The 18,970-nt window shown below is 44.4% G+C and overlaps 1 protein-coding gene across 1 annotated transcript in view; it reads left to right on the top strand.

The window, feature by feature from the left end:
• The window catches only part of fcgbp (Fc gamma binding protein), a 31,440-nt gene that overhangs the window by 11,819 nt on the left and 651 nt on the right, over nt 1–18,970 (top strand). Inside the window, 27 exon segments of the mRNA XM_078251888.1 lie at nt 432–967; nt 1,048–1,597; nt 1,674–1,762; nt 1,765–1,866; nt 1,973–2,350; nt 2,440–2,711; nt 3,808–3,866; nt 4,634–4,681; nt 5,755–6,996; nt 7,151–7,503; nt 7,701–8,280; nt 8,375–8,973; nt 9,066–9,633; nt 10,294–10,559; nt 10,676–11,017; nt 11,179–11,752; nt 11,879–12,078; nt 12,672–12,813; nt 12,978–13,306; nt 13,435–14,026; nt 14,118–14,716; nt 15,098–15,665; nt 15,769–16,367; nt 16,466–17,033; nt 17,142–17,341; nt 17,492–17,872; nt 17,995–18,281. Of these exon segments, the coding sequence (XP_078108014.1) occupies nt 432–967; nt 1,048–1,597; nt 1,674–1,762; nt 1,765–1,866; nt 1,973–2,350; nt 2,440–2,711; nt 3,808–3,866; nt 4,634–4,681; nt 5,755–6,996; nt 7,151–7,503; nt 7,701–8,280; nt 8,375–8,973; nt 9,066–9,633; nt 10,294–10,559; nt 10,676–11,017; nt 11,179–11,752; nt 11,879–12,078; nt 12,672–12,813; nt 12,978–13,306; nt 13,435–14,026; nt 14,118–14,716; nt 15,098–15,665; nt 15,769–16,367; nt 16,466–17,033; nt 17,142–17,341; nt 17,492–17,872; nt 17,995–18,281 (11,023 nt within the window).

The raw sequence follows: 18,970 nt of genomic DNA, 5'->3' as shown, positions 1-18,970 counted from the left end.
TTGACCAATATGACAGATATACCAAGCAGTCCAGTCCATCTTTTCCAACCATCTCACCCACTACGGGGCCAGATGCATCGTACGGCTTTGAGGTTTCATTCCCCATATTTACAGAAGCTTTTCTTCTTAACAATAAGTGAGTGAAGGTTCAATATATAAAAGGCTATGCCAAATAAATCAAATTCATCTGATTTGACCCTAAAACATTACCATTTTGTCTATAAATGGAATGCGAGCGACAAATGTCATCATCCTTAAATATCCACTGAAATTATTCAGCTTGGTTTTGTTATTCCCGCATTAACATTTTGAGCCTTTGCACTGTCCTGCGCTCAATCTACTGACTTCCATAGTAAAAGGCTGAGTGTTAAGAGCACAGGGGATTTTGGATGGGCTTGCATATGAAAAAATAACAATTCTCCCCCCCCCAGGTATGTCATGCCCTAAGAATAGCCACTATGAGCTGTGTGGACCTCGGTGCCCTGTTGTGTGCCTTGGACTGTCCTCTCCGGCAGGCTGTAGCGAAGGCTGTGAGGAGGGCTGCCAGTGCGACCCTGGCTACGTCCTGAGTGATGGCCAGTGTGTGCTAGTTTCTGACTGTGGCTGCATGCATGAGGGACAGTATCGCCCTGCTGGCCACTTCTACTCTGAGAAAAGCTGCCAAAAATGTGACTGCAAAAGAGGAGAAGTGACATGCATCCCCATGGAAAGCTGTTCATTAAAGGATGGCTTTGCCTTGCAGTATGGGGTGTGCCAAGTGTTTGCTGGCTTTGGCTATATCACTTTTGATGGTGTTATTCTGCCTCACCACGGAGCTTGCACCTATGTAGTGTCAGCCATGCATGACTATACTCTGCTACTTAGCTTTAAAAAGGACAGGAATGGCATTTTCACAATCGGCAGACTAGTATTTCGTTTGCTTTCCCTGGAAGTGTCCATTGACCCTGAAACTCTATGGAAAATACAAGTAAGTTCTGCAATCTGTCATTTGTGTTAAAAGATAATTTCATAAAATATCTGCAGCCTTAACTGGTCTATGTGCTTTAGGTAAACGGAGAAGAACGCAGAGTGCCTTTTGACAATGGAGAACTTAAAGCGTACCAAGTTGGCAACAGACTGCTTATCACCACACCATCGGGGGTTGGAATTGACTTGTCCTATACCCAATACCTCAGGTTAACTGTTCCACAGGTATATGACGGCACCGCTTCGGGCCTCTGTGGGAACTTTAATGGGGACAGGTATGATGACTTGGAAATGAGATATGGCCATCTTGCCAAAAGCTTTGCAGCGCTCCTACACAGCTGGACATTTGAAGCTCCTGGACATTGCACTGACACTTGTGGAAGCGAGTGTGATGAGTGCAGGCTGTCCCCAAAAGACAGCATGGTCTGTGATATTCTGTTGATCAATAGTATTGAATTCCACTGTTGCTGGAATAGTGGTGTTGAGCGCGATATTTACTCACGTATCTGCATCAGGGCAGTTTGTGCTGGGGCAGGGCACATGGCTGCATGTCTAGCAATGGAAGCATATTCTGCAGCCTGCCAGGCTAAAGGAATAGCCGTAGGATCATGGAGAGAGAACACTTCTTGTGGTAAGTGAGTCATTTTGATCAGTTTAAATGAACAGTATGTGATCCACGCTAAATGATTTGTATTTTCTACCATTAGCTCTCAGTGTCCTGACCGCAGCAGCCCAAGGGAGTGTGTTGACTCCAACTCATGCCCTGCTCTGCTCCAGCCTGGTTCGTCAGCAAACGGCTGTTCAGAAGGCTGCGAGTGCCATAGTGGAAATGTGTTTGATGAGGGAGAGTGCGTACCATTCAGTCAGTGTGGGTGTGTTCATCATGGTATATATATCAAGGTACATATACACGCTTAATACAGATGGTAAATGCTATGCACATTCACAAGGGAATAGGTTAGTATCTGGAATTAAAGCTTACGTGGAGTTTCTCTCCTCTTCTTAGATGGATGAGCAATTGTTCACGGAGGACTGCACCCAGAGATGCTGGTGCCACCCTTTGGGTGGAGTGGTATGTGAGGAGGCAGGCTGCAGTCCGGGGCAGCGGTGTGCTCTGAGGAATGGTTCCTTGGACTGTCATGACCGACCAGAAGTTTGTGAGCTCAGGGGCAGCCTCCAAGCCTTCACACTCAGTGGGCAACAGCTGAGCTTGGAACCTCATTTATCTTACAGCCTGATGTCCCTCTGTGACGAAGCAAGCGTGCACTGGTTCAGCCTGATCTCTTACCATGGACCTTGTGATGGCAGCTCTTACAGGCTTGTCACAGTGTTTCAAATCCTCCTACATGGATCATCATTTACCATACAGGAAGGCACAGTGAAGGTATAACTCCACTAAGGATTTCCATGGCCAGAAACAAAACATATTTTAAGAAATGTCTATCCCAACTAACTTGCTGTTGCACCCAACAGGTGAATGGACACTTTGTGTCTCTCCCTCACATCTTGCCATCAGGGGTGTCCCTGTCATCTGGTGTGAACCAGGACAAGTCAGAGGTCATTGTGATCCTGAGGAGAGACACTGGGATGGAGTCAGAGCTGGAGATAGAGATTGGTGTTACCATGGTGGCAGTCAAGGTCCCTCTCTGGTACTTAGGCAAATTGTGTGGTCTCTGTGGAAACCTTAATGACCTTCACTCACACAATTCACTCAGGCAATGGGTTCTCGCTGACTTTCCTGGCTGGTAAGTGATGTTCTCCAACAACAGTACTGTGTGTGCATTAACTAATTACTGTATATGTTTTAAAAATTCATTTAATAATTAACATTTTCTCTTTTCACAGTGGCTTCACTGGATGATGGCTGACCGTTTTTAATGTCCTAAGTAATGTGAATTGGTGGATGTTTCAATACAAAACAATTAAAACACCATTTTGTATAGTTGTCATTTAAAGTCTCTTAAGGATGGCAAGCCCTTCTCGCACATTTTACATAATACTGGCAGCACTCTTAGGCCCATACACCCTTTTTAAATAAGGTCATCTCTGGCCAATGTTGATTATGTAAAAAAAAAAAAAAGCAATGAGGGCACACCTTTATCTAAATCCACAATGTGTACAGTAACTAAACCAGGCTTACTGTTGCCTTGCCCAAGGGCTTCTGACTAAATGATCATTAATTAAATATTTGAGATTGTTAAATCATTATTTAATCTAATGCAAAGTTGAGGACAAAGTTATATTTACTTTCTCTTTATCACAAATGATTGTAGCACCCTCCACTATGTGCTATTATTCTTGGGTGACACACAAAACCAACAGAAACCGCCTGTGAAGCACAACTACTGCCACTCTTCAGAAACGTTGGTTTAATTGAGGTTCAGTTCTGTGATTATCCACCCATATTGCAAACATGACAGGGGACATGTCTTTGTTTACAAGAATGAACTGGCTTAAAGGACACAATATAAACATTGGCAGAAATTGTGAATTTGTGCATAAGTAAGGCTTATGTTGGCAATGTAATGCACAATAGGTGTGATTACTAAGGTTTTTCTCGAACTGATAAATGACAAATACTAAGTGGCAGGAGCATTTTGAATGAAAAGCAAGGGTACTGAGAGAAAATGACTGAAAAGCAAAACAATTATGAACATTTTACATTTTTACAAAATGTCTGTGTAATATTGATATTTAGTGCCAAAATTAAATTGCATCACACCTTTTCTGCTGCGAAAAGTTAAGACAATGTATGTGTGACCTTTACAATGTATATTCTGTGATTTGACACTTACAATATGATACAAATATTCTCTATTTCTTGTATTCCTCAAAACCTAGCCCTAATGTCAAACTAGACTGCTGTCTGCTCAGAGACTATTGGGTAACTTTGCAGATAAGTTAGGATTTCGGTCTTATCACATTCTTGTCTTGCCTACTCTGAAATGGATAATATTATTTGGTTACACCAGAATATACAATACAGCTGAATGTGGGCAAATAATCAAATTGACATATCTGCCTGGTGTTACATATCCAATAGCATTGGAATTTCTGCTTATTTAGAAGTAAAAAAGACAACTGTTGAATAAGCTTTCTATAAACTAATAGCATGATATATTATCCAAATGTATTTTTCAGTATTTTATAAATTTTATGGAAACACAAGTGTTTCTAAAGAAGGTTGTCCAGGTTGATGGAATTATTATTCATCGTTAGCCATGCCTTCAAATGTTTATCTTCCTGGTCATGCAGGGATTCTCTGGGAATACATTACATGATGTCCAGTGCATGTCCTCTGTTAAACTAAGGAAAAAGATGAATGATTCATCCTTTAAAGTACATGTAGTTGATATTGGACCACACACCTATGTCAATATACAGCAGGACCTGCAAGTCGGTGCCAAGTCCTACCTTAATTTGGTTTAGAGGAAGGGTATTGTTTTTGCAAGTCATAGCTGTTTAAGATTTTTGATTGGTTGTGTTTTTGTCCATCAGAGTATATAACAGGATGGAACTGTAAATAATCCATCATACATGCCTCTTAGCAGGTAAGCACTGTTCAGAGAGATTTATGTTGGCTGTTTGAGATGAATGCATTTATGTCATTCAAATAATGTACATTTCAAATACTTCTGTAACTAAAACAAGAATTTCTGTCTTTCAGCCATGGGCTCCATGTTGCTGCTTTGTGCTATGGGGGCTTTACTCAGCTGTAAGTCATACTCTTGATTTTCTTATTTCTTTTTAACTAACTGTGTTTAACTGTCAGTGAATGTTACTTATTTTCATTTCAATGTGCCTATATCTGGGCTTATCTTTCCAATTTGTCGCAGCTGATTTTAAGATGTTAAACTGAACAAACACAGTAGTAGCAATGTCAATTTTAAAACAGGAAAATATATAGGAATATTATCAAAAATTCTTACCACTGTTAACTAACTTAAATTTGACTAAATGTGGCTTAACGCAATTCATCAGTGAGAGCAGCATTCCTCAAACCTTGGCACACAATTCCCCAGCAGAACATTGCAGCCAAGTGATCGCTCAATTTCAAGCAATTTATCCAGGTTGTCAAGCCCATCAGTTGCTCGACCATACCAGGTGCTTGTGTGAATGAAGCAGAATTTTAAACAGGTGAAGAATTGGATAAAGCAGCACATAAAGGATAGCCATCTAAATTGAAATGTGCTTTTGTTGGGAATAGCATTTACCTTCAGCTGCTATTGAGTTGGAACTATTATACTGAATGGGTGAAACAGGAGTGTAATCTAAATCCCCCAGGCCCTGGCTGAGCCCAGAATGTTGTTTTTTTTCTTCTTTTTCACAGCAAAGGCATTGATAATATTTCCATTATGCAAAGTGACTTATTAAGTGCTGCTGAGAACCAGTCAAGTGACTATTCCTCAGTCTAAATCTCTCACAATGGTTATCAATGACAAAAAGCAATCCACCCATTATAGAATGCATTCATCCCTGCTTTTTAACTTTGAAATGAAGGTATTTTTCAGTCACTTTCTCTTTGGTGTCATATTGTTTCTTTGTACTGTGTTTGCAATCCAAGACGTCTCAAGCCAAGTTTGTATTGCCAGTCTGTGAATCCTTTGATTGCCTTGGCACAAATAGACTCATTCATTTCCTGCTTTTTTGACATGTTTTCTTCATACACGACATTTGTGAAGCACAGTTTTGTACCTGACTAAGGTAATTTGAAAAGAAGTATTCTTTTGACATGTGTTTTTCTGTCTGTTTTGTTCCTCTTCTCTCCCCCCCCCCCCCATCTGTCAGGTCCATCTAACGCTGGATGGGCAGGGAGAGAGTTCGCCCTGTCATTCATGCAGAACTATGCTCCAAACTACGACAGTCCTCGCTTTCAGCTATACATCACCGCTGTTCAGGCCAATGCTAAAGTGACAGTACAAGTGCCTCCTTTAAACTTCAAGCAAGAAAAAACTCTAAATGCTGGAGAAACCGTCACCATCAGTCTCCCAACCAGTGTTGAGGTGTATGGCAGCCAGAAGTCTCCCAACACGGTGCGCATTGAAGCCTCAGCAGATGTGACTGTAACCTCTTTCAGCTACAAGCTGTACACAGCAGACACCTCTGTGGTGTATCCCACCACTGAATGGGGTACAGAATATTTCATCTTTACACCTACTGGGTCCCCCTATGGCTCATTTAAAGAGTTCTCTGTGACAAATGGAAAAGAGAGCAACAAAGTAGAGATTTTCCCACTCGGCTCCATCAACTTCCAGGGTCGTGTGTATGAGAGTGGCAGCCGAATGCTGATAGATCTCCAGCCGTATGAGAGTGTCCAGCTCCAGAGCGTGTATGAACTCTCTGGCACCAGAGTTGCCTCCCAGCTTCCTGTTGCTGTTGTCACGGGTCACACTTGCACCTGGCAGTTCTCCAAATGTAACCATGTATATGAGCAGCTGCTGCCAGTTAGCAGGTGGGGATCCAGCTTTATCGTGCCTCCCCTGACTTTCCAGGACAGATATGACAGCGTCTTCCTCCTGGCATCCCAGCCCACCCGAGCCAGTATCCAATACGGCAACCGTGAAGAAGTTTTGACTTTGACCAGGGGGCAGGTAATGGAGGTCCGCTACCACAATCCTGAAACACTGTCCATTCAGGCTGATCATGGCATCCAGGTCCTCATGCTTTTCAACGGTGTCACACAGAGCTGGTTAAGCTTCTACGACCCTTTCTTGATGACAATTCTGCCCACAGACCGCTTCTGTTCCTCTTATTCGCTTGAGGCTCTGGAGGGCTTTGAAAACCAGGCCCTGATTGTGGCACAGACCAGTGCAATGGCAGAGCTGCGTATTGATGGTACAAACCTGCCCCGTAATATTGAGTGGAAAAAGATTGCAGGGACAGATTTCTCTTGGGCAGAGATGCCCTACAAACAAAAACCTGGCAACAATAAATACACTGTGTCCAGCTCGGGTTCCCGCTTTGCTCTCTACAGTATAGGAGTCAGCCAGATGAATGGTTATGGTGCCCCAGGACAATGTATACAGCAAGGTAAGGTGCACATACTGTAGCTGTTTAGGGAAAACAAATCAGCAGATATTGTCAGAATATACAGTGTATTGACTGGAGAGAAAATATTTAACATTAAACATAAATTAACCATATTGATGTGAGTATTCATTATATATTATTTATGGTTTTGCAGGTAGTGAATCTTTGTCCTGCAGCAGTATTACCTGCAGTGCCAATGAGGTGTGCGAAGTGAAGGGTGGGTATCCCTCCTGTGTTCCCAAGGCAGTGGAAAAGAAGCCTGGTACCTGCTGGGCCATGGGAGATCCCCACTACCGCACTTTTGACGGGCGACACTACAACTTCATGGGTACCTGCACGTACGTCATTGCTAAAAACTGTGGGAAAGGTGATAATCTCCCTGCCTTTGAGGTCCTTGCCCAAAATGAGAACAGAGGAAGCCTCAGGGTGTCGTATGTCGCCGTGGTCACAGTGAAGGTGTATGGTGTTACCATCACAGTAGTTCGGTCTGAGACAGGCCGTGTGAGGGTAAGGCTTCCTATCTCTAGTTAGTAAAAGATTGTTATGCTTTTAAATAGACATATTTTAAATATTATCTTGACTTCAATTTATAGTGATTAGTTTTAATTATTTCTTGGTGTGACACATTTAAATACATGAATTTCAATTAATAGATTATGACTGTAATATCTTCAAAACATATTTTATTTTTTTCTTCTGGGCAGATTGACAACAGTCTGTGGAGTTTGCCAGTAACCTTGAACAACGACAAACTGACTATGTTTCAGAGCGGTCGCTCTGTGGTCATTGAGACTGATTTTGGCCTGACTGTCCGTTATGACTGGGAACACTATCTTGTGGTCACTCTGTCTGGCAGTTACGCTGGTAAGACTTGTGGTCTCTGTGGCAACTTCAATGACAACCCCAATGATGATTTCACCACACCCTCTGGCACCCAGGCAGGTGGGGCTGTGGCCTTTGGGAGCAGCTGGAAGGTTCCAGGGCTGGTGGAAGGTGCTCTGTGCAGAGATGACTGTGAGGGTGGGTGTGAGCGCTGTGAACATAACTTAATGAAGATGTGGGAGGGTGACTTGTTTTGTGGGCTCATCACACTTATAATAAATGGGCCATTCAGCAAATGTCATGCCGTAATTGACCCACAAGCATACCTGGAGAACTGTAAATATGATGTATGCATGGGAGGCGGCCTCCGACATTTCCTCTGCAGGGCACTGGAGGCTTACACTGAAGCTTGCCAGCTTGCTGGAATCCAAGTTCAAGATTGGAGGACGATGGCACGATGCCGTAAGTAATGTAAACTAAATGAATCCTCAAATGAACATACTTCCTTCTTGCTTCTAATATGTATCACACTCCATACTCTTTCTTCCTCCTAAAGCATCTAAATGTCCCGCCAACAGTCACTATGAGCACTGTGGCAATGCCTGTCCTGTCACTTGTTCTGATCCTAATGCTCCCTCCAAATGCAAACAGCCCTGTGTGCAGACCTGCACCTGTAACGCAGGCTTTGTTTTGAGCGGAGGTCAGTGTGTGCCTGCTGCCAAGTGTGGTTGTGTCTATGAGGGTCGGAACATCCCTGCTGGGGAGTCATTCTGGGCTGACCAGGGCTGTCGGCGAAGGTGTGAATGCGTTGCTGGGAGCAGACGCGTGGAGTGCCAGGATAAAGGCTGTGGAGCGGGGCAGCAGTGCCAGGTGGTTGAGGGCATAAGAAAGTGCCAGGCAGTCTCCCACAGCACCTGCCAGGCCACAGGTGACCCCCATTATGTGACCTTTGACAAGAGGAAGTTTGACTTCCAGGGCACATGTGTGTACCAACTAGTTGCACTCTGCTCCAAGGACCCAGAGTTAGTACCCTTTGAAGTGCTGGTGCAGAATGATTACCGGGGCAGCAAGGTAGTCTCCTTCACCAAGTTAGTGGAGATCAAGGTGCACTCCCTCAGCATTGTCATTACAAAGACCCACAAGGGCCTGATTATGGTAAGAACTACATCCAAACAGTTAAATCTTTCCTGTGAGTCACTTTAATATTCAGTCTCTGTATATAAATACAATTGTGTGTTCTTCTCCAGGTGAATAATGAGCTGGTCAACCTGCCTGTCACACTGGATGAAGGACTGGTATCTGTGTATAAGAGTGGCTGGTCCGCTGTGGTAACCACAAAGTTCGGCCTCAAAGTGTCCTTCAACTGGGAAAGCGCTGTGTACGTAACACTGCCAAGCAACTACATGGGAGCCGTTTGTGGCCTCTGTGGCAACTACAACGGCAAATCCCAGGATGACCTGATTCCAAAGAATGGTGACAAACCTGTCTCACCAGCAGAGTTTGGGGTCAGCTGGCGAGTTGCAGAGATCCCAGGGTGTGTCGATGGCTGCAAAGGAGTGTGTCCTGATTGTGACATTACCCAGAAGGTTCAATATGAAAAAGGAGATTTCTGTGGTTTGTTGAGAGACCCCAAAGGGCCATTCCGTGACTGCCATGCCAAGGTGGATCCAGCTGGCTACTTTGAAGACTGTGTTTATGATGTATGCTTGTATAAGGGCAGAAAGGATGTGCTGTGTCAGGCTATTACATCATACACATCTGCCTGCCAAGCTGTTGGGGCCAAGGTGTACAGCTGGAGAACCAGTCAGTTCTGTGGTGAGATATGCATTAATTTCAATAATAAAAGCAAAGTGAGCATCATTTACTGTAGCAGTGTAGAAAGTATAACAATAATATTGGAAAAATGGAATGGCACTTTAAACTTAATTTAATTTCTCCACTGCTCATGTTTCTAGGTATATTTCAATGTATATTTTCTGGTACTGTATGTTGCTTTGTAATCACTGCCTACATTTGGATTCTCTACTCTAAATTAAAGCTATAGTGAGCAACTTTTTTATAATAATGGACGTCCGTTACATTCAATCCATTACCAAATGAGTTGATACAAAGCTAATTAAGCCTATCAGCTCGACGAAACTCTCTCTGTATTTCTCAGTATGGCTATGTTTACAAAATGGTAGAGTCCGGCAACGTTCGCACGCAGAAGCTCGAGTGAAGATAATTACCTCTTCTGAAGTGTCCATGTTTTTTTAATCCTTCGTGTCCTCCTTGGCTACTAGCAACTGTGTGGAGGAGGAGTGGTGGTAGTGTGCGGTCACTGAAGGCTTGCGTCATGTGGACTCGCTGACAGTGTTCTTGTCATTACTTAGAATTCCTCATGGGTGTGACAGAAACTACGCACTATAGCTTTAAAAAGATTCCAGTAAATAAAAAAACCCATTCACATTGTCTTTTATACCCCTTTGTGTACAGCGGTGAAATGTTCAGTCCACAGCCACTATGAGGTTTGTGCAACCGGCTGTCCAGCCTCATGCCAGAGTCTGATCCCTCCTCAGGGATGCCAAGCTCAGTGTGAGGAGGGCTGTTCCTGTGATGAGGGGTACATACTCAGTGGAGATCACTGCGTTCCCTTCTCACAGTGCGGCTGCATCTACAATGGCCGCTACTATCGCATGGGCCAAATGTTTTATCCCAATGGGCAGTGTCAGGAGGAGTGCAAGTGCACACAAGATGGAGAGGTAATGGATACTAAAGTGGACAGTTTTGAAAAATAATGATTTAATACTGACCAGTGTGAGCTTGCAATATATACGCAATAAATACGCTTCTCTTGTTTCTCAACTGTTTTTCTCAGGTTGAGTGCAAGAAGTTCACGTGTGGCCCTAATGAGAAGTGTAAAGTGGAGAACGGTGTCCAAAAATGTCAGCCTGTTGGTAAAGGTGTGTGCCATGCCTCTGGTGACCCCCATTACCGCTCTTTCGATGGGAAAACATTTGATTTCCAGGGCACCTGCACCTACACACTCTCCAAGAGCTGTGGGTTGGAAGGCACCCACCTGGTGGCCTTTTCTGTTCAGGTGGAGAACGTGAGGTGGAACATGATAATAAACAACAAAGTGGTGGCTGTCACCAAGCTGGTTGCTGTGGAGGTCTACGGCTACACTCTCATGTTAAGGATCAACATGTTTGGAGTCCTGGTGAGCAACAACACTTCATTTGCAGCTCTGTATTTGGAATACAGTGACAACCATTGCATGGTTGAGAGGGATGTAAAAACTAGCTTGACATAAATACTTAAACATTCTAGTCACCAGTGTTTGTTTTCTTTAAATACAACTCATTGTGCCTTTTCTTTTAGGTGAATGGAGTGTTTAACTACCTTCCTGTGAATCTTAATTCTGGAGCAGTGCTGGTCTATCAAGAAGGCAGGCATTATGTTATTGAAACAGATTTTGGACTGCGTGTCACATACGATCTGGTCTATCACGTGACAGTCACAGTACCGGGTAATTATCGCAATAAGGTCTGTGGCCTGTGTGGTAACTTCAACAGTGACCAAAAAGATGACTTCCAAATGCCCAACCGTCAGCTCACCAACAATGTGAATGTGTTTGGAAAATCATGGAGCGTCACCATCCCTAATGTAGTGTGTGAGAATGGCTGTGAAGGGAATACCTGTCCTGTTTGTGACCCGGCTCGCAAGGCTGTGTTTTCAAAGTCCACTTACTGCGGCATTGTTACAGCACCCAACGGTCCTTTTGCAGCCTGCCATAGTATACTGGACCCACAGCCGTATTTTGCTGACTGTGTCTTTGATGTATGTGCTTCCAACGGCGATGGGAAGGTGCTGTGTAACAGCGTAGCAGCCTATACCTTCAACTGTCACATGGCAGGAGTGGACGTGAAAAACTGGAGGACAGCTTCCTTCTGTCGTAAGTGACAAAGAGGAATTCACCTCTTATTCTCGTCTGCCATACTGTAGCCACTGCATTTATTAAATATAAGAACAGGCTCCCTTTTCATCTATGTTTTCCCTGTCTTTTGCTAATTAATTTTAGCAATGAAATGCCCAGCCAACAGTCACTATGAGGTGTGTGCAGACGCCTGCTCTGCAACCTGTGCAGGCCTCACAGAGATTGTACAGTGCTCTAGCAGCTGTATAGAAGGCTGTGAGTGCGATGCTGGCTTTTTATTCAACGGACATGCGTGTGTTCAAGAGACTGGGTGTGGCTGCTATGACAATGGAAGAACGTACAAGGTATAATTTAAACACCTCTGTCAGTACAAAAAAGTCATTCCATATACAGTAATGTACAAATTATAGCTTTTTAGTGTCAAAGTGACTGAAGCAGATACCCATAGCAACATGCTTTTTCCACAGTGTTGGACATTAGCCAGTCTGATTTTAGATATGTGCACTGAGGATTTTTTTCTTGAGACATAATTAGCAGATTGTCTAAATTTGTTTGTGTGTGTAAAGGGGGGGGGGGGGTAATAAGATGGAAGAAGTAGGATAATGTAGACAGGCAGGTCATTTTTGGGTCTTGAATAACCCTGCTTACATTATCCTGCCTATTACATGGCTATTTACTAAAGATATCAGTAATTTGACTAAAAATATTGATTTAATTTTTTTTTATGATTTAAAAATGGTCCTCTAGTCCTATAATCACAACTGGGTCCATAGTAGCAGTCTGCTATTCAGAACTAACAGACTGTAGAATGGAGGTATTCAGCAAAGCATGAATACAATGAAATATTGAAGAAATAATGTGGACTCCTCCATAACCTGTCATTGTTTCTTCTGTGTGTTATTCCCCCCTGTTTAATTAACCTGATCTATGTCCCCAGCCTGGTGAAGTAGTGTATGAGGAAGACTGTAACACAAAGTGCACCTGCAATCCAGAGACAGGCCTAAACTGTGAAAAGCATTCCTGCCCTGAAAGCACCAAATGCATGGTCAAGAAAGGAATCAGGGCATGCTACAACACAGGCAAGACACAAATAATGTATATTTGTATTAACCAATTTCAACCATCCTTAGCTTATTAACTGAGTAAATACTCTTTCAAAGAAATGTACAGTACATTTTAAATTAGTTTAAAATGAATTTACAATTTTCAAATCTATTTCTCTTTGTTTGTTTATCTTGTGTAGATCCCTGTAAAGATGCCAAGTGCCGGGTCAAAGAGAAGTGCCATGTTGAGAAGGGTGAAGCTGTGTGCGTCCCCGAGTACACAGGCATATGCTGGGCCTGGGGTGACCCCCACTACCACACATTCGATGGTTACAACTTTAACTTCCAGGGCACCTGCAAGTATGTCATCTCCAAGACCTGCGGGAACCTGGAGGGTCTAGTGCCGTTCACAGTCACTGAGAGGAATGATAACCGGGGAAACACAGTAGTTTCTTACGTCAGGGAAGTAGATGTGTCTGTGTATGGGTACACCATTACCATCCGCAAGAACCAAGTTGGTCGAGTGATGGTAAGATATTAGTTTCTTGTCTGATGTGTTTGACTTGTAGTTTGTGAGTGACTTGTAGATGTGACTTGTAGATATGTTTGACTTGTAGTTTTTCTCTGTGTGCACATACACTTATCTATTCCCTTCAGGTGAATGGGGAGCTGGTAAATCTTCCTGTACAAATCGATGATGGTGATGGTGAGGTTGAGGTGTCAGTGTTTCAGCGCGGTTACACTGCAGTGGTGGAGACAAATTTTGGCCTAGTCGTCTCCTACGACTGGAACTGGGAGCTGGTCATCAAACTGCCCAGCAGCTACTACGGCAGTGTCTGTGGTCTATGTGGCAACTTCAACGGTAACTACCTCGATGAGCTCCAAAATCCAGCCGGAATAGCTGTCTCCTCAGTGATAGAGTGGGGCAAGAGCTGGCAAACGCCTGACCAGGACAAGGACCATCCTTGCTGGGACACATGTAAGGAAAACTGTCCTACCTGTGACGATAACCAGAGTAAGCTCTATGAGACTGAGGCTTTCTGTGGGGGCCTTGTTGCCAAGACCAATAATGTGTTCATGAAATGTCATGAAAAATTGGACCCCCAGGCCTTCATGGACAGCTGTGTGTATGATATGTGTTTGAATAAGGGAGACAAAAAGATGCTGTGCCAGGCATTGGCCTCCTACAGTCAGCATTGTCGTGAGGAAGGAATAATAATCAAGGGCTGGAGGAAAATGTTTGGCTGCCGTAAGTATTTACGAGACTCTCCTTAAAGATTTTAATCACACATTTAATTTAAGTTTTTCATTAACACCTTTTAAATTTAATTTCTATTCAGCAATGAGCTGTCAGCGTTACAGCCACTATGAAGACTGTGCCAGTCCATGCCAGCCATCCTGCCCATTCCCTGAGCAAATTAAAACCTGCAACGGTGCCTGTGTGGAGACATGTGTGTGTGATCAGGGTTACGTCCTCAGCGCTGGTGTCTGTGTGCCTGCTAAAACATGTGGTTGCTCCTATCAGGGCCATTACTACAAGCCAGGCCAGCACTTTTGGGCTGATGAGGCTTGCGGTCGCCTGTGTGAGTGTGATACGACCCTGGGCATGGTGACATGTCGCGAGGCTTCCTGCTCTGCCAAGGAGACGTGCACCTTAGTGGAAGGAGAGCGTGCCTGCCGACCCATCAGTCATGCCACATGCACAGCCTCAGGTGACCCACACTACCGGAGTTTTGATGGCCACCGGTACGACTTCCAGGGCACATGTGTATATCAGCTGGTGGGACTGTGCACGCAACAGCCCGGACTAGTGCCGTTCAAGGTCACTGTGCAGAACGACCACCGGGGAAGCAAGGCCGTGTCCTACACAAGGACTGTCACATTTTCCATATATGACATCACCCTCACCATCAGCAGAGAATACCCCTACAAGGTCCTGGTAAGTAGGGATGTGGAGGTATGGATAATGTAAAGCATATAGGTGATTTAATGAAAGATGATAAAAGTAATCTTGACCCTTGTTTTCATGTGGATTTTTGGAGAGAAAACACAGCATGTAGTTACAGTATTAAAAATAAAAACAGGACAGATACGCCGAGCCTCATTCAAATGAGTGGATGATAATACCTTCTGTCTTTGTGCTAATTCTGACATCCCTCATGCTCTTCCACATATATTTAATTGCATATTAAAATTTGGATCCAGGCAGACTTAATTAAACCAAGATTTAACTGCACATTAGAATGGATTAGCAAGGACTGCAGAATTATTAAATCTATAATCTCCTATACATATTTTTCCCTCGCTTTCCGCTCTTCAGCTCAATGGGCAGCTTGCTTCGTTACCACTGGATTACAATAATGAGCTGGTCGTGTTTCTCAGCGGCTGGACAGCTGTAGTGGAAACAGTCGCTGGTATCACCGTGACCTTTGACTGGCAGAGCACAGTGAGCGTTACTCTGCCCAGCAACTACCAGGGCGCAGTCTGCGGCCTGTGCGGCAACTACAATGGAAAAGCTCAGGATGACCTGACCATGCGGAACGGCCAGACCGCCACAAATGGAGCCACGCTGGGGGAGAGCTGGCAGGTGGCCCTCGTACCAGGCTGCTCATCAGTCTGCCAGGGGGCATGGTGCCAGGCCTGTTCAGACTCCCAAAGGAAAGAGTACCAAGCCCAGAAGTACTGTGGTATTATCGCTGACAAAGCAGGGCCTTTCAGAGATTGTCACGGACGTGTGGATCCTGCTCCTTACCTGGAGGACTGTGTGTATGACGCCTGCCATTATCATGGTCACCATGGAGCAGTGTGTGATGCTGTGGGAGTCTATGTCTCTGCCTGTCTGAGCCAAGGAATCACCATCCGCTCCTGGAGAACAGATACCTTTTGTCGTGAGTTTGAGATTGTGTTTTCATAATTCAAATCTCTAATTTCAAAATATCTCTTCTATCTTTCACCTTGTTCCTCTCCCCCTCTTATCATCCTATCCCGCAGCAATGGTGTGTCCAGCTAACAGCCATTATACCCTGTGTGCTGTGGGCTGCCCAGCCACCTGTGCCAGCTTAACTTCCCTTGCAACCTGCCACAGGTCCTGCACAGAGGCCTGCGAGTGTGACGAAGGCTACCTGTTGAGTGGGGATACCTGTGTGCCCGTGAGAGACTGTGGCTGCTCCTATGATGGTCACTACTACAGGAAAGGAGACATCTTCTACCCTGAAACAGAGTGTGTGGAGAAATGCATCTGTGGAGAGAATGGCGCTGTGTCTTGTCAAAAGGCCAAGTGCCGTGCAGGGGAGACCTGTAAGCTTGTTAACGGAGTGAAAGGCTGCCACCCTGAGGGGCAGGGCAAGTGTGTTGCTTCTGGTGATCCTCATTACATTTCCTTTGATGGACGGAGGTTTGATTTCCAGGGTACCTGTGTCTATGTGTTGGCCAAGGTTTGTGATGATGACAATGGCCAGCTGACTCCATTCAGCGTAACTCAGGGGAATGAGAAGTATGGAAATGGAAAAGTGGCTGTTACCAAGTCAGTTGCAGTGGCAGTCTACGGTTATGTTGTTTACATCCAGCAGAAAGTGCCATGGAAAGTCATTGTGAGTTCAACAACTTAATACCCAACATGTGGTTACATTTGTGCATGTCTATTTATTTCCTCATGATAATTCTGTTCTCCTCTTCCTCGTCTGTACAGGTGGATGATGAACTTCTAAACCTTCCTCTCTCCCTGGACAACGGGCGTCTCAGAGTCGCCCAGGAAGGTAGCAACATAATTGTCCGGACAGACTTTGGACTGACAGTCCTGTATGACACTGTCTATTATGTTGAGGTGATCGTGCCTTCTACATACCAGGGAAAGATGTGCGGTCTATGCGGCAACTACAACAAGAACGGTGGCGACGACTTTATACTTCCCGGTGGCAGAAACACGAACAGTGTCGACGACTTTGGGAAGGCGTGGGTGGTGGAACTGCCTGGCAATGTTTGTGGGGGCTGTGGAGGCCAGTGTCCAGTATGTGAGCAGGCCAAGGCCACTTTGTACGGAAAAGATGACTCCTGTGGCATCATAAGTGCACCTAATGGACCTTTCAAAGCCTGCCACAGTAAAATTGACCCAGTGGCATTTGTGTCTCATTGTGTGTTTGATGTTTGTGCTGTGGGTGGCGACAAAGATACTCTGTGTAACAGTGTCCAGGCCTATGCTATCGCCTGCCAGAGCGAAGGAGTGCAAATCCAGCCATGGAGGAGCATCTCATTCTGCCGTAAGTTACACACAACAGTATTTTCGCTGGAGAATTGTCCATATTTTTTATGTTTTGTATTTCTGGTGGTGGTACAAAGTCTTACAAATGTCTTCTTGTCTTTTGTAGCTGCTTCCTGCCCTGCACACAGTCACTATGAGTTGTGTGCCAACACCTGTGGTGGGACCTGTGCCAGCTTTATTTACCCATTTACTTGTTCTGAAAGCTGTTTTGAAGGATGCCAATGTGATGACGGCTTTGTTTTCGATGGCATCCAATGCGTTCCCTTGGACAACTGTGGATGTGTGCACAATGGCAGATATCTGACGGTAAAACTGAAATTTTGTTTTGTTGTCATACATAGTAACTGTGCCACAACAACTAATACTTCTTGTCATAGCATTTACACAAGAATAGAGATGTAAAACATTCTATTCACCGACCTGGAAGATAACATTTTAAACAATGTTTGTTCCCAGGGTGGCCAAGCAGTTGTGGACAAAGCCTGCGAGTCCAAGTGTGTGTGCCAGGCCTCTGGGCTGGTAAGGTGTGAAAAGCTTTCCTGTGCCAGTGGGGAGGTTTGTGGTGCAAGAGATGGCGTCAGAGGTTGCCACGTCAAACGCGGCCATTGCGGCGTCAGCCAAGTCGGCCACCTCACCTCCTTTGATGGCATGTCCGGAGCGATAGGAGCGCAAGGGGCATTTGAAGTGGCGTCTCTGTGCGACGAGACTGACAAGCTGTGGTTCCGTGTGGTTGTGGATGTCAGGGTCTGCAGCAAAGGTGCATCACCCACTGTCGCCACTGTGTATGTGTTCTTCAAGGAAACCGCCGTTGCAGTGAACAGCGAACACGTGACCTGGGTGAGAAGAGCCGGGAGGGATCATAGTTAAATGTTTAACAATGAAAGTAGTCCCTTTGATGTAGAAACTTTTTTTTAAACTTCAATTTGTCTTTTTTTCTCGTCATTCTTCATGTCATCCAGGTAAATGGCAGAAAAGTGTCTCTTCCCAGCAAAGTGACGAGTGAGATATCCGTCCAAATCTCAGAGAAGACTGTGATCATCGAGAGGGCATCTGCTGTGCGGGTCACTTACTCAATTTCACAGGAGGTCACCGTCATTATTGACAGTAGCCTGTCCGGTAAAATGTGCGGCGCATGCGGAAACTACAATAACAACTCCAAAGATGATATGAGGACTGCAGATGGGAAAATCACCACTGACGTGTCCGTGGTTGTTGGCTCCTGGAGCGCTGGGGACTTTTCTAAATGGTAAGTATTTGAAAGGCACACTGCAACATTTCCTCTCTGTAAATGTAATAGGCAAAGATGGATGGCTACATTTACTGCTATAATAATGATCTTCTTCACAACATGCTCTCATGACATTGTTCCCCAACTCCCAGTGTTAACTTTAATTGTTTTGATAACATAACTTTGCCTTCTCTTGTACCTTGCTTTTAACCTTCAATTCTAGTTAGAGTGAAAGTTTTCATCTTGAACTCTATCTTACCCTTTATTATGCAAACAGCAAACTTAATTTGACCACTGAAACAATCAAGTACAGATCAGCGAGAGATGGCACGGTGCTATGAGCATTCGACCGCTTATTCTCTTAATAGCAAGAACTAAACAAGGACTCCACAGAGCCCTTTTAAAGGAATGAGAGTGTGGTTTTTAATTGCATTTGGTCCAATTTAATTAAGAAATGCCAGAGAAACCCCTATGGTAATTACTGATTAAAAAGCAGGTGAGGCTGACAGACATGGCCATCAAAAGCTACCAAGCTTGCAATCCAATCACTGCTTGTCATCCAAGGACACTTAAGACTCATCTGGGTGCAATATTAATTTGAGCCCTCATTTTTAGTTCTGTGTTCTAGCCTTAAGTCAATTCCTTAGAGAATTGAGTTTTGTGCGCCCCCCCCCCTTCCTCTCCTCATTCAGCATCGTTGTCTTTTT

Source organism: Sander vitreus, chromosome 6, assembly GCF_031162955.1.
Source record: "Sander vitreus isolate 19-12246 chromosome 6, sanVit1, whole genome shotgun sequence".
Lineage (NCBI taxonomy): Eukaryota > Metazoa > Chordata > Actinopteri > Perciformes > Percidae > Sander > Sander vitreus.
The sequence above is the reverse complement of the archived record's forward strand: the minus strand, read 5'-3'. Positions and strand labels throughout refer to the sequence as shown.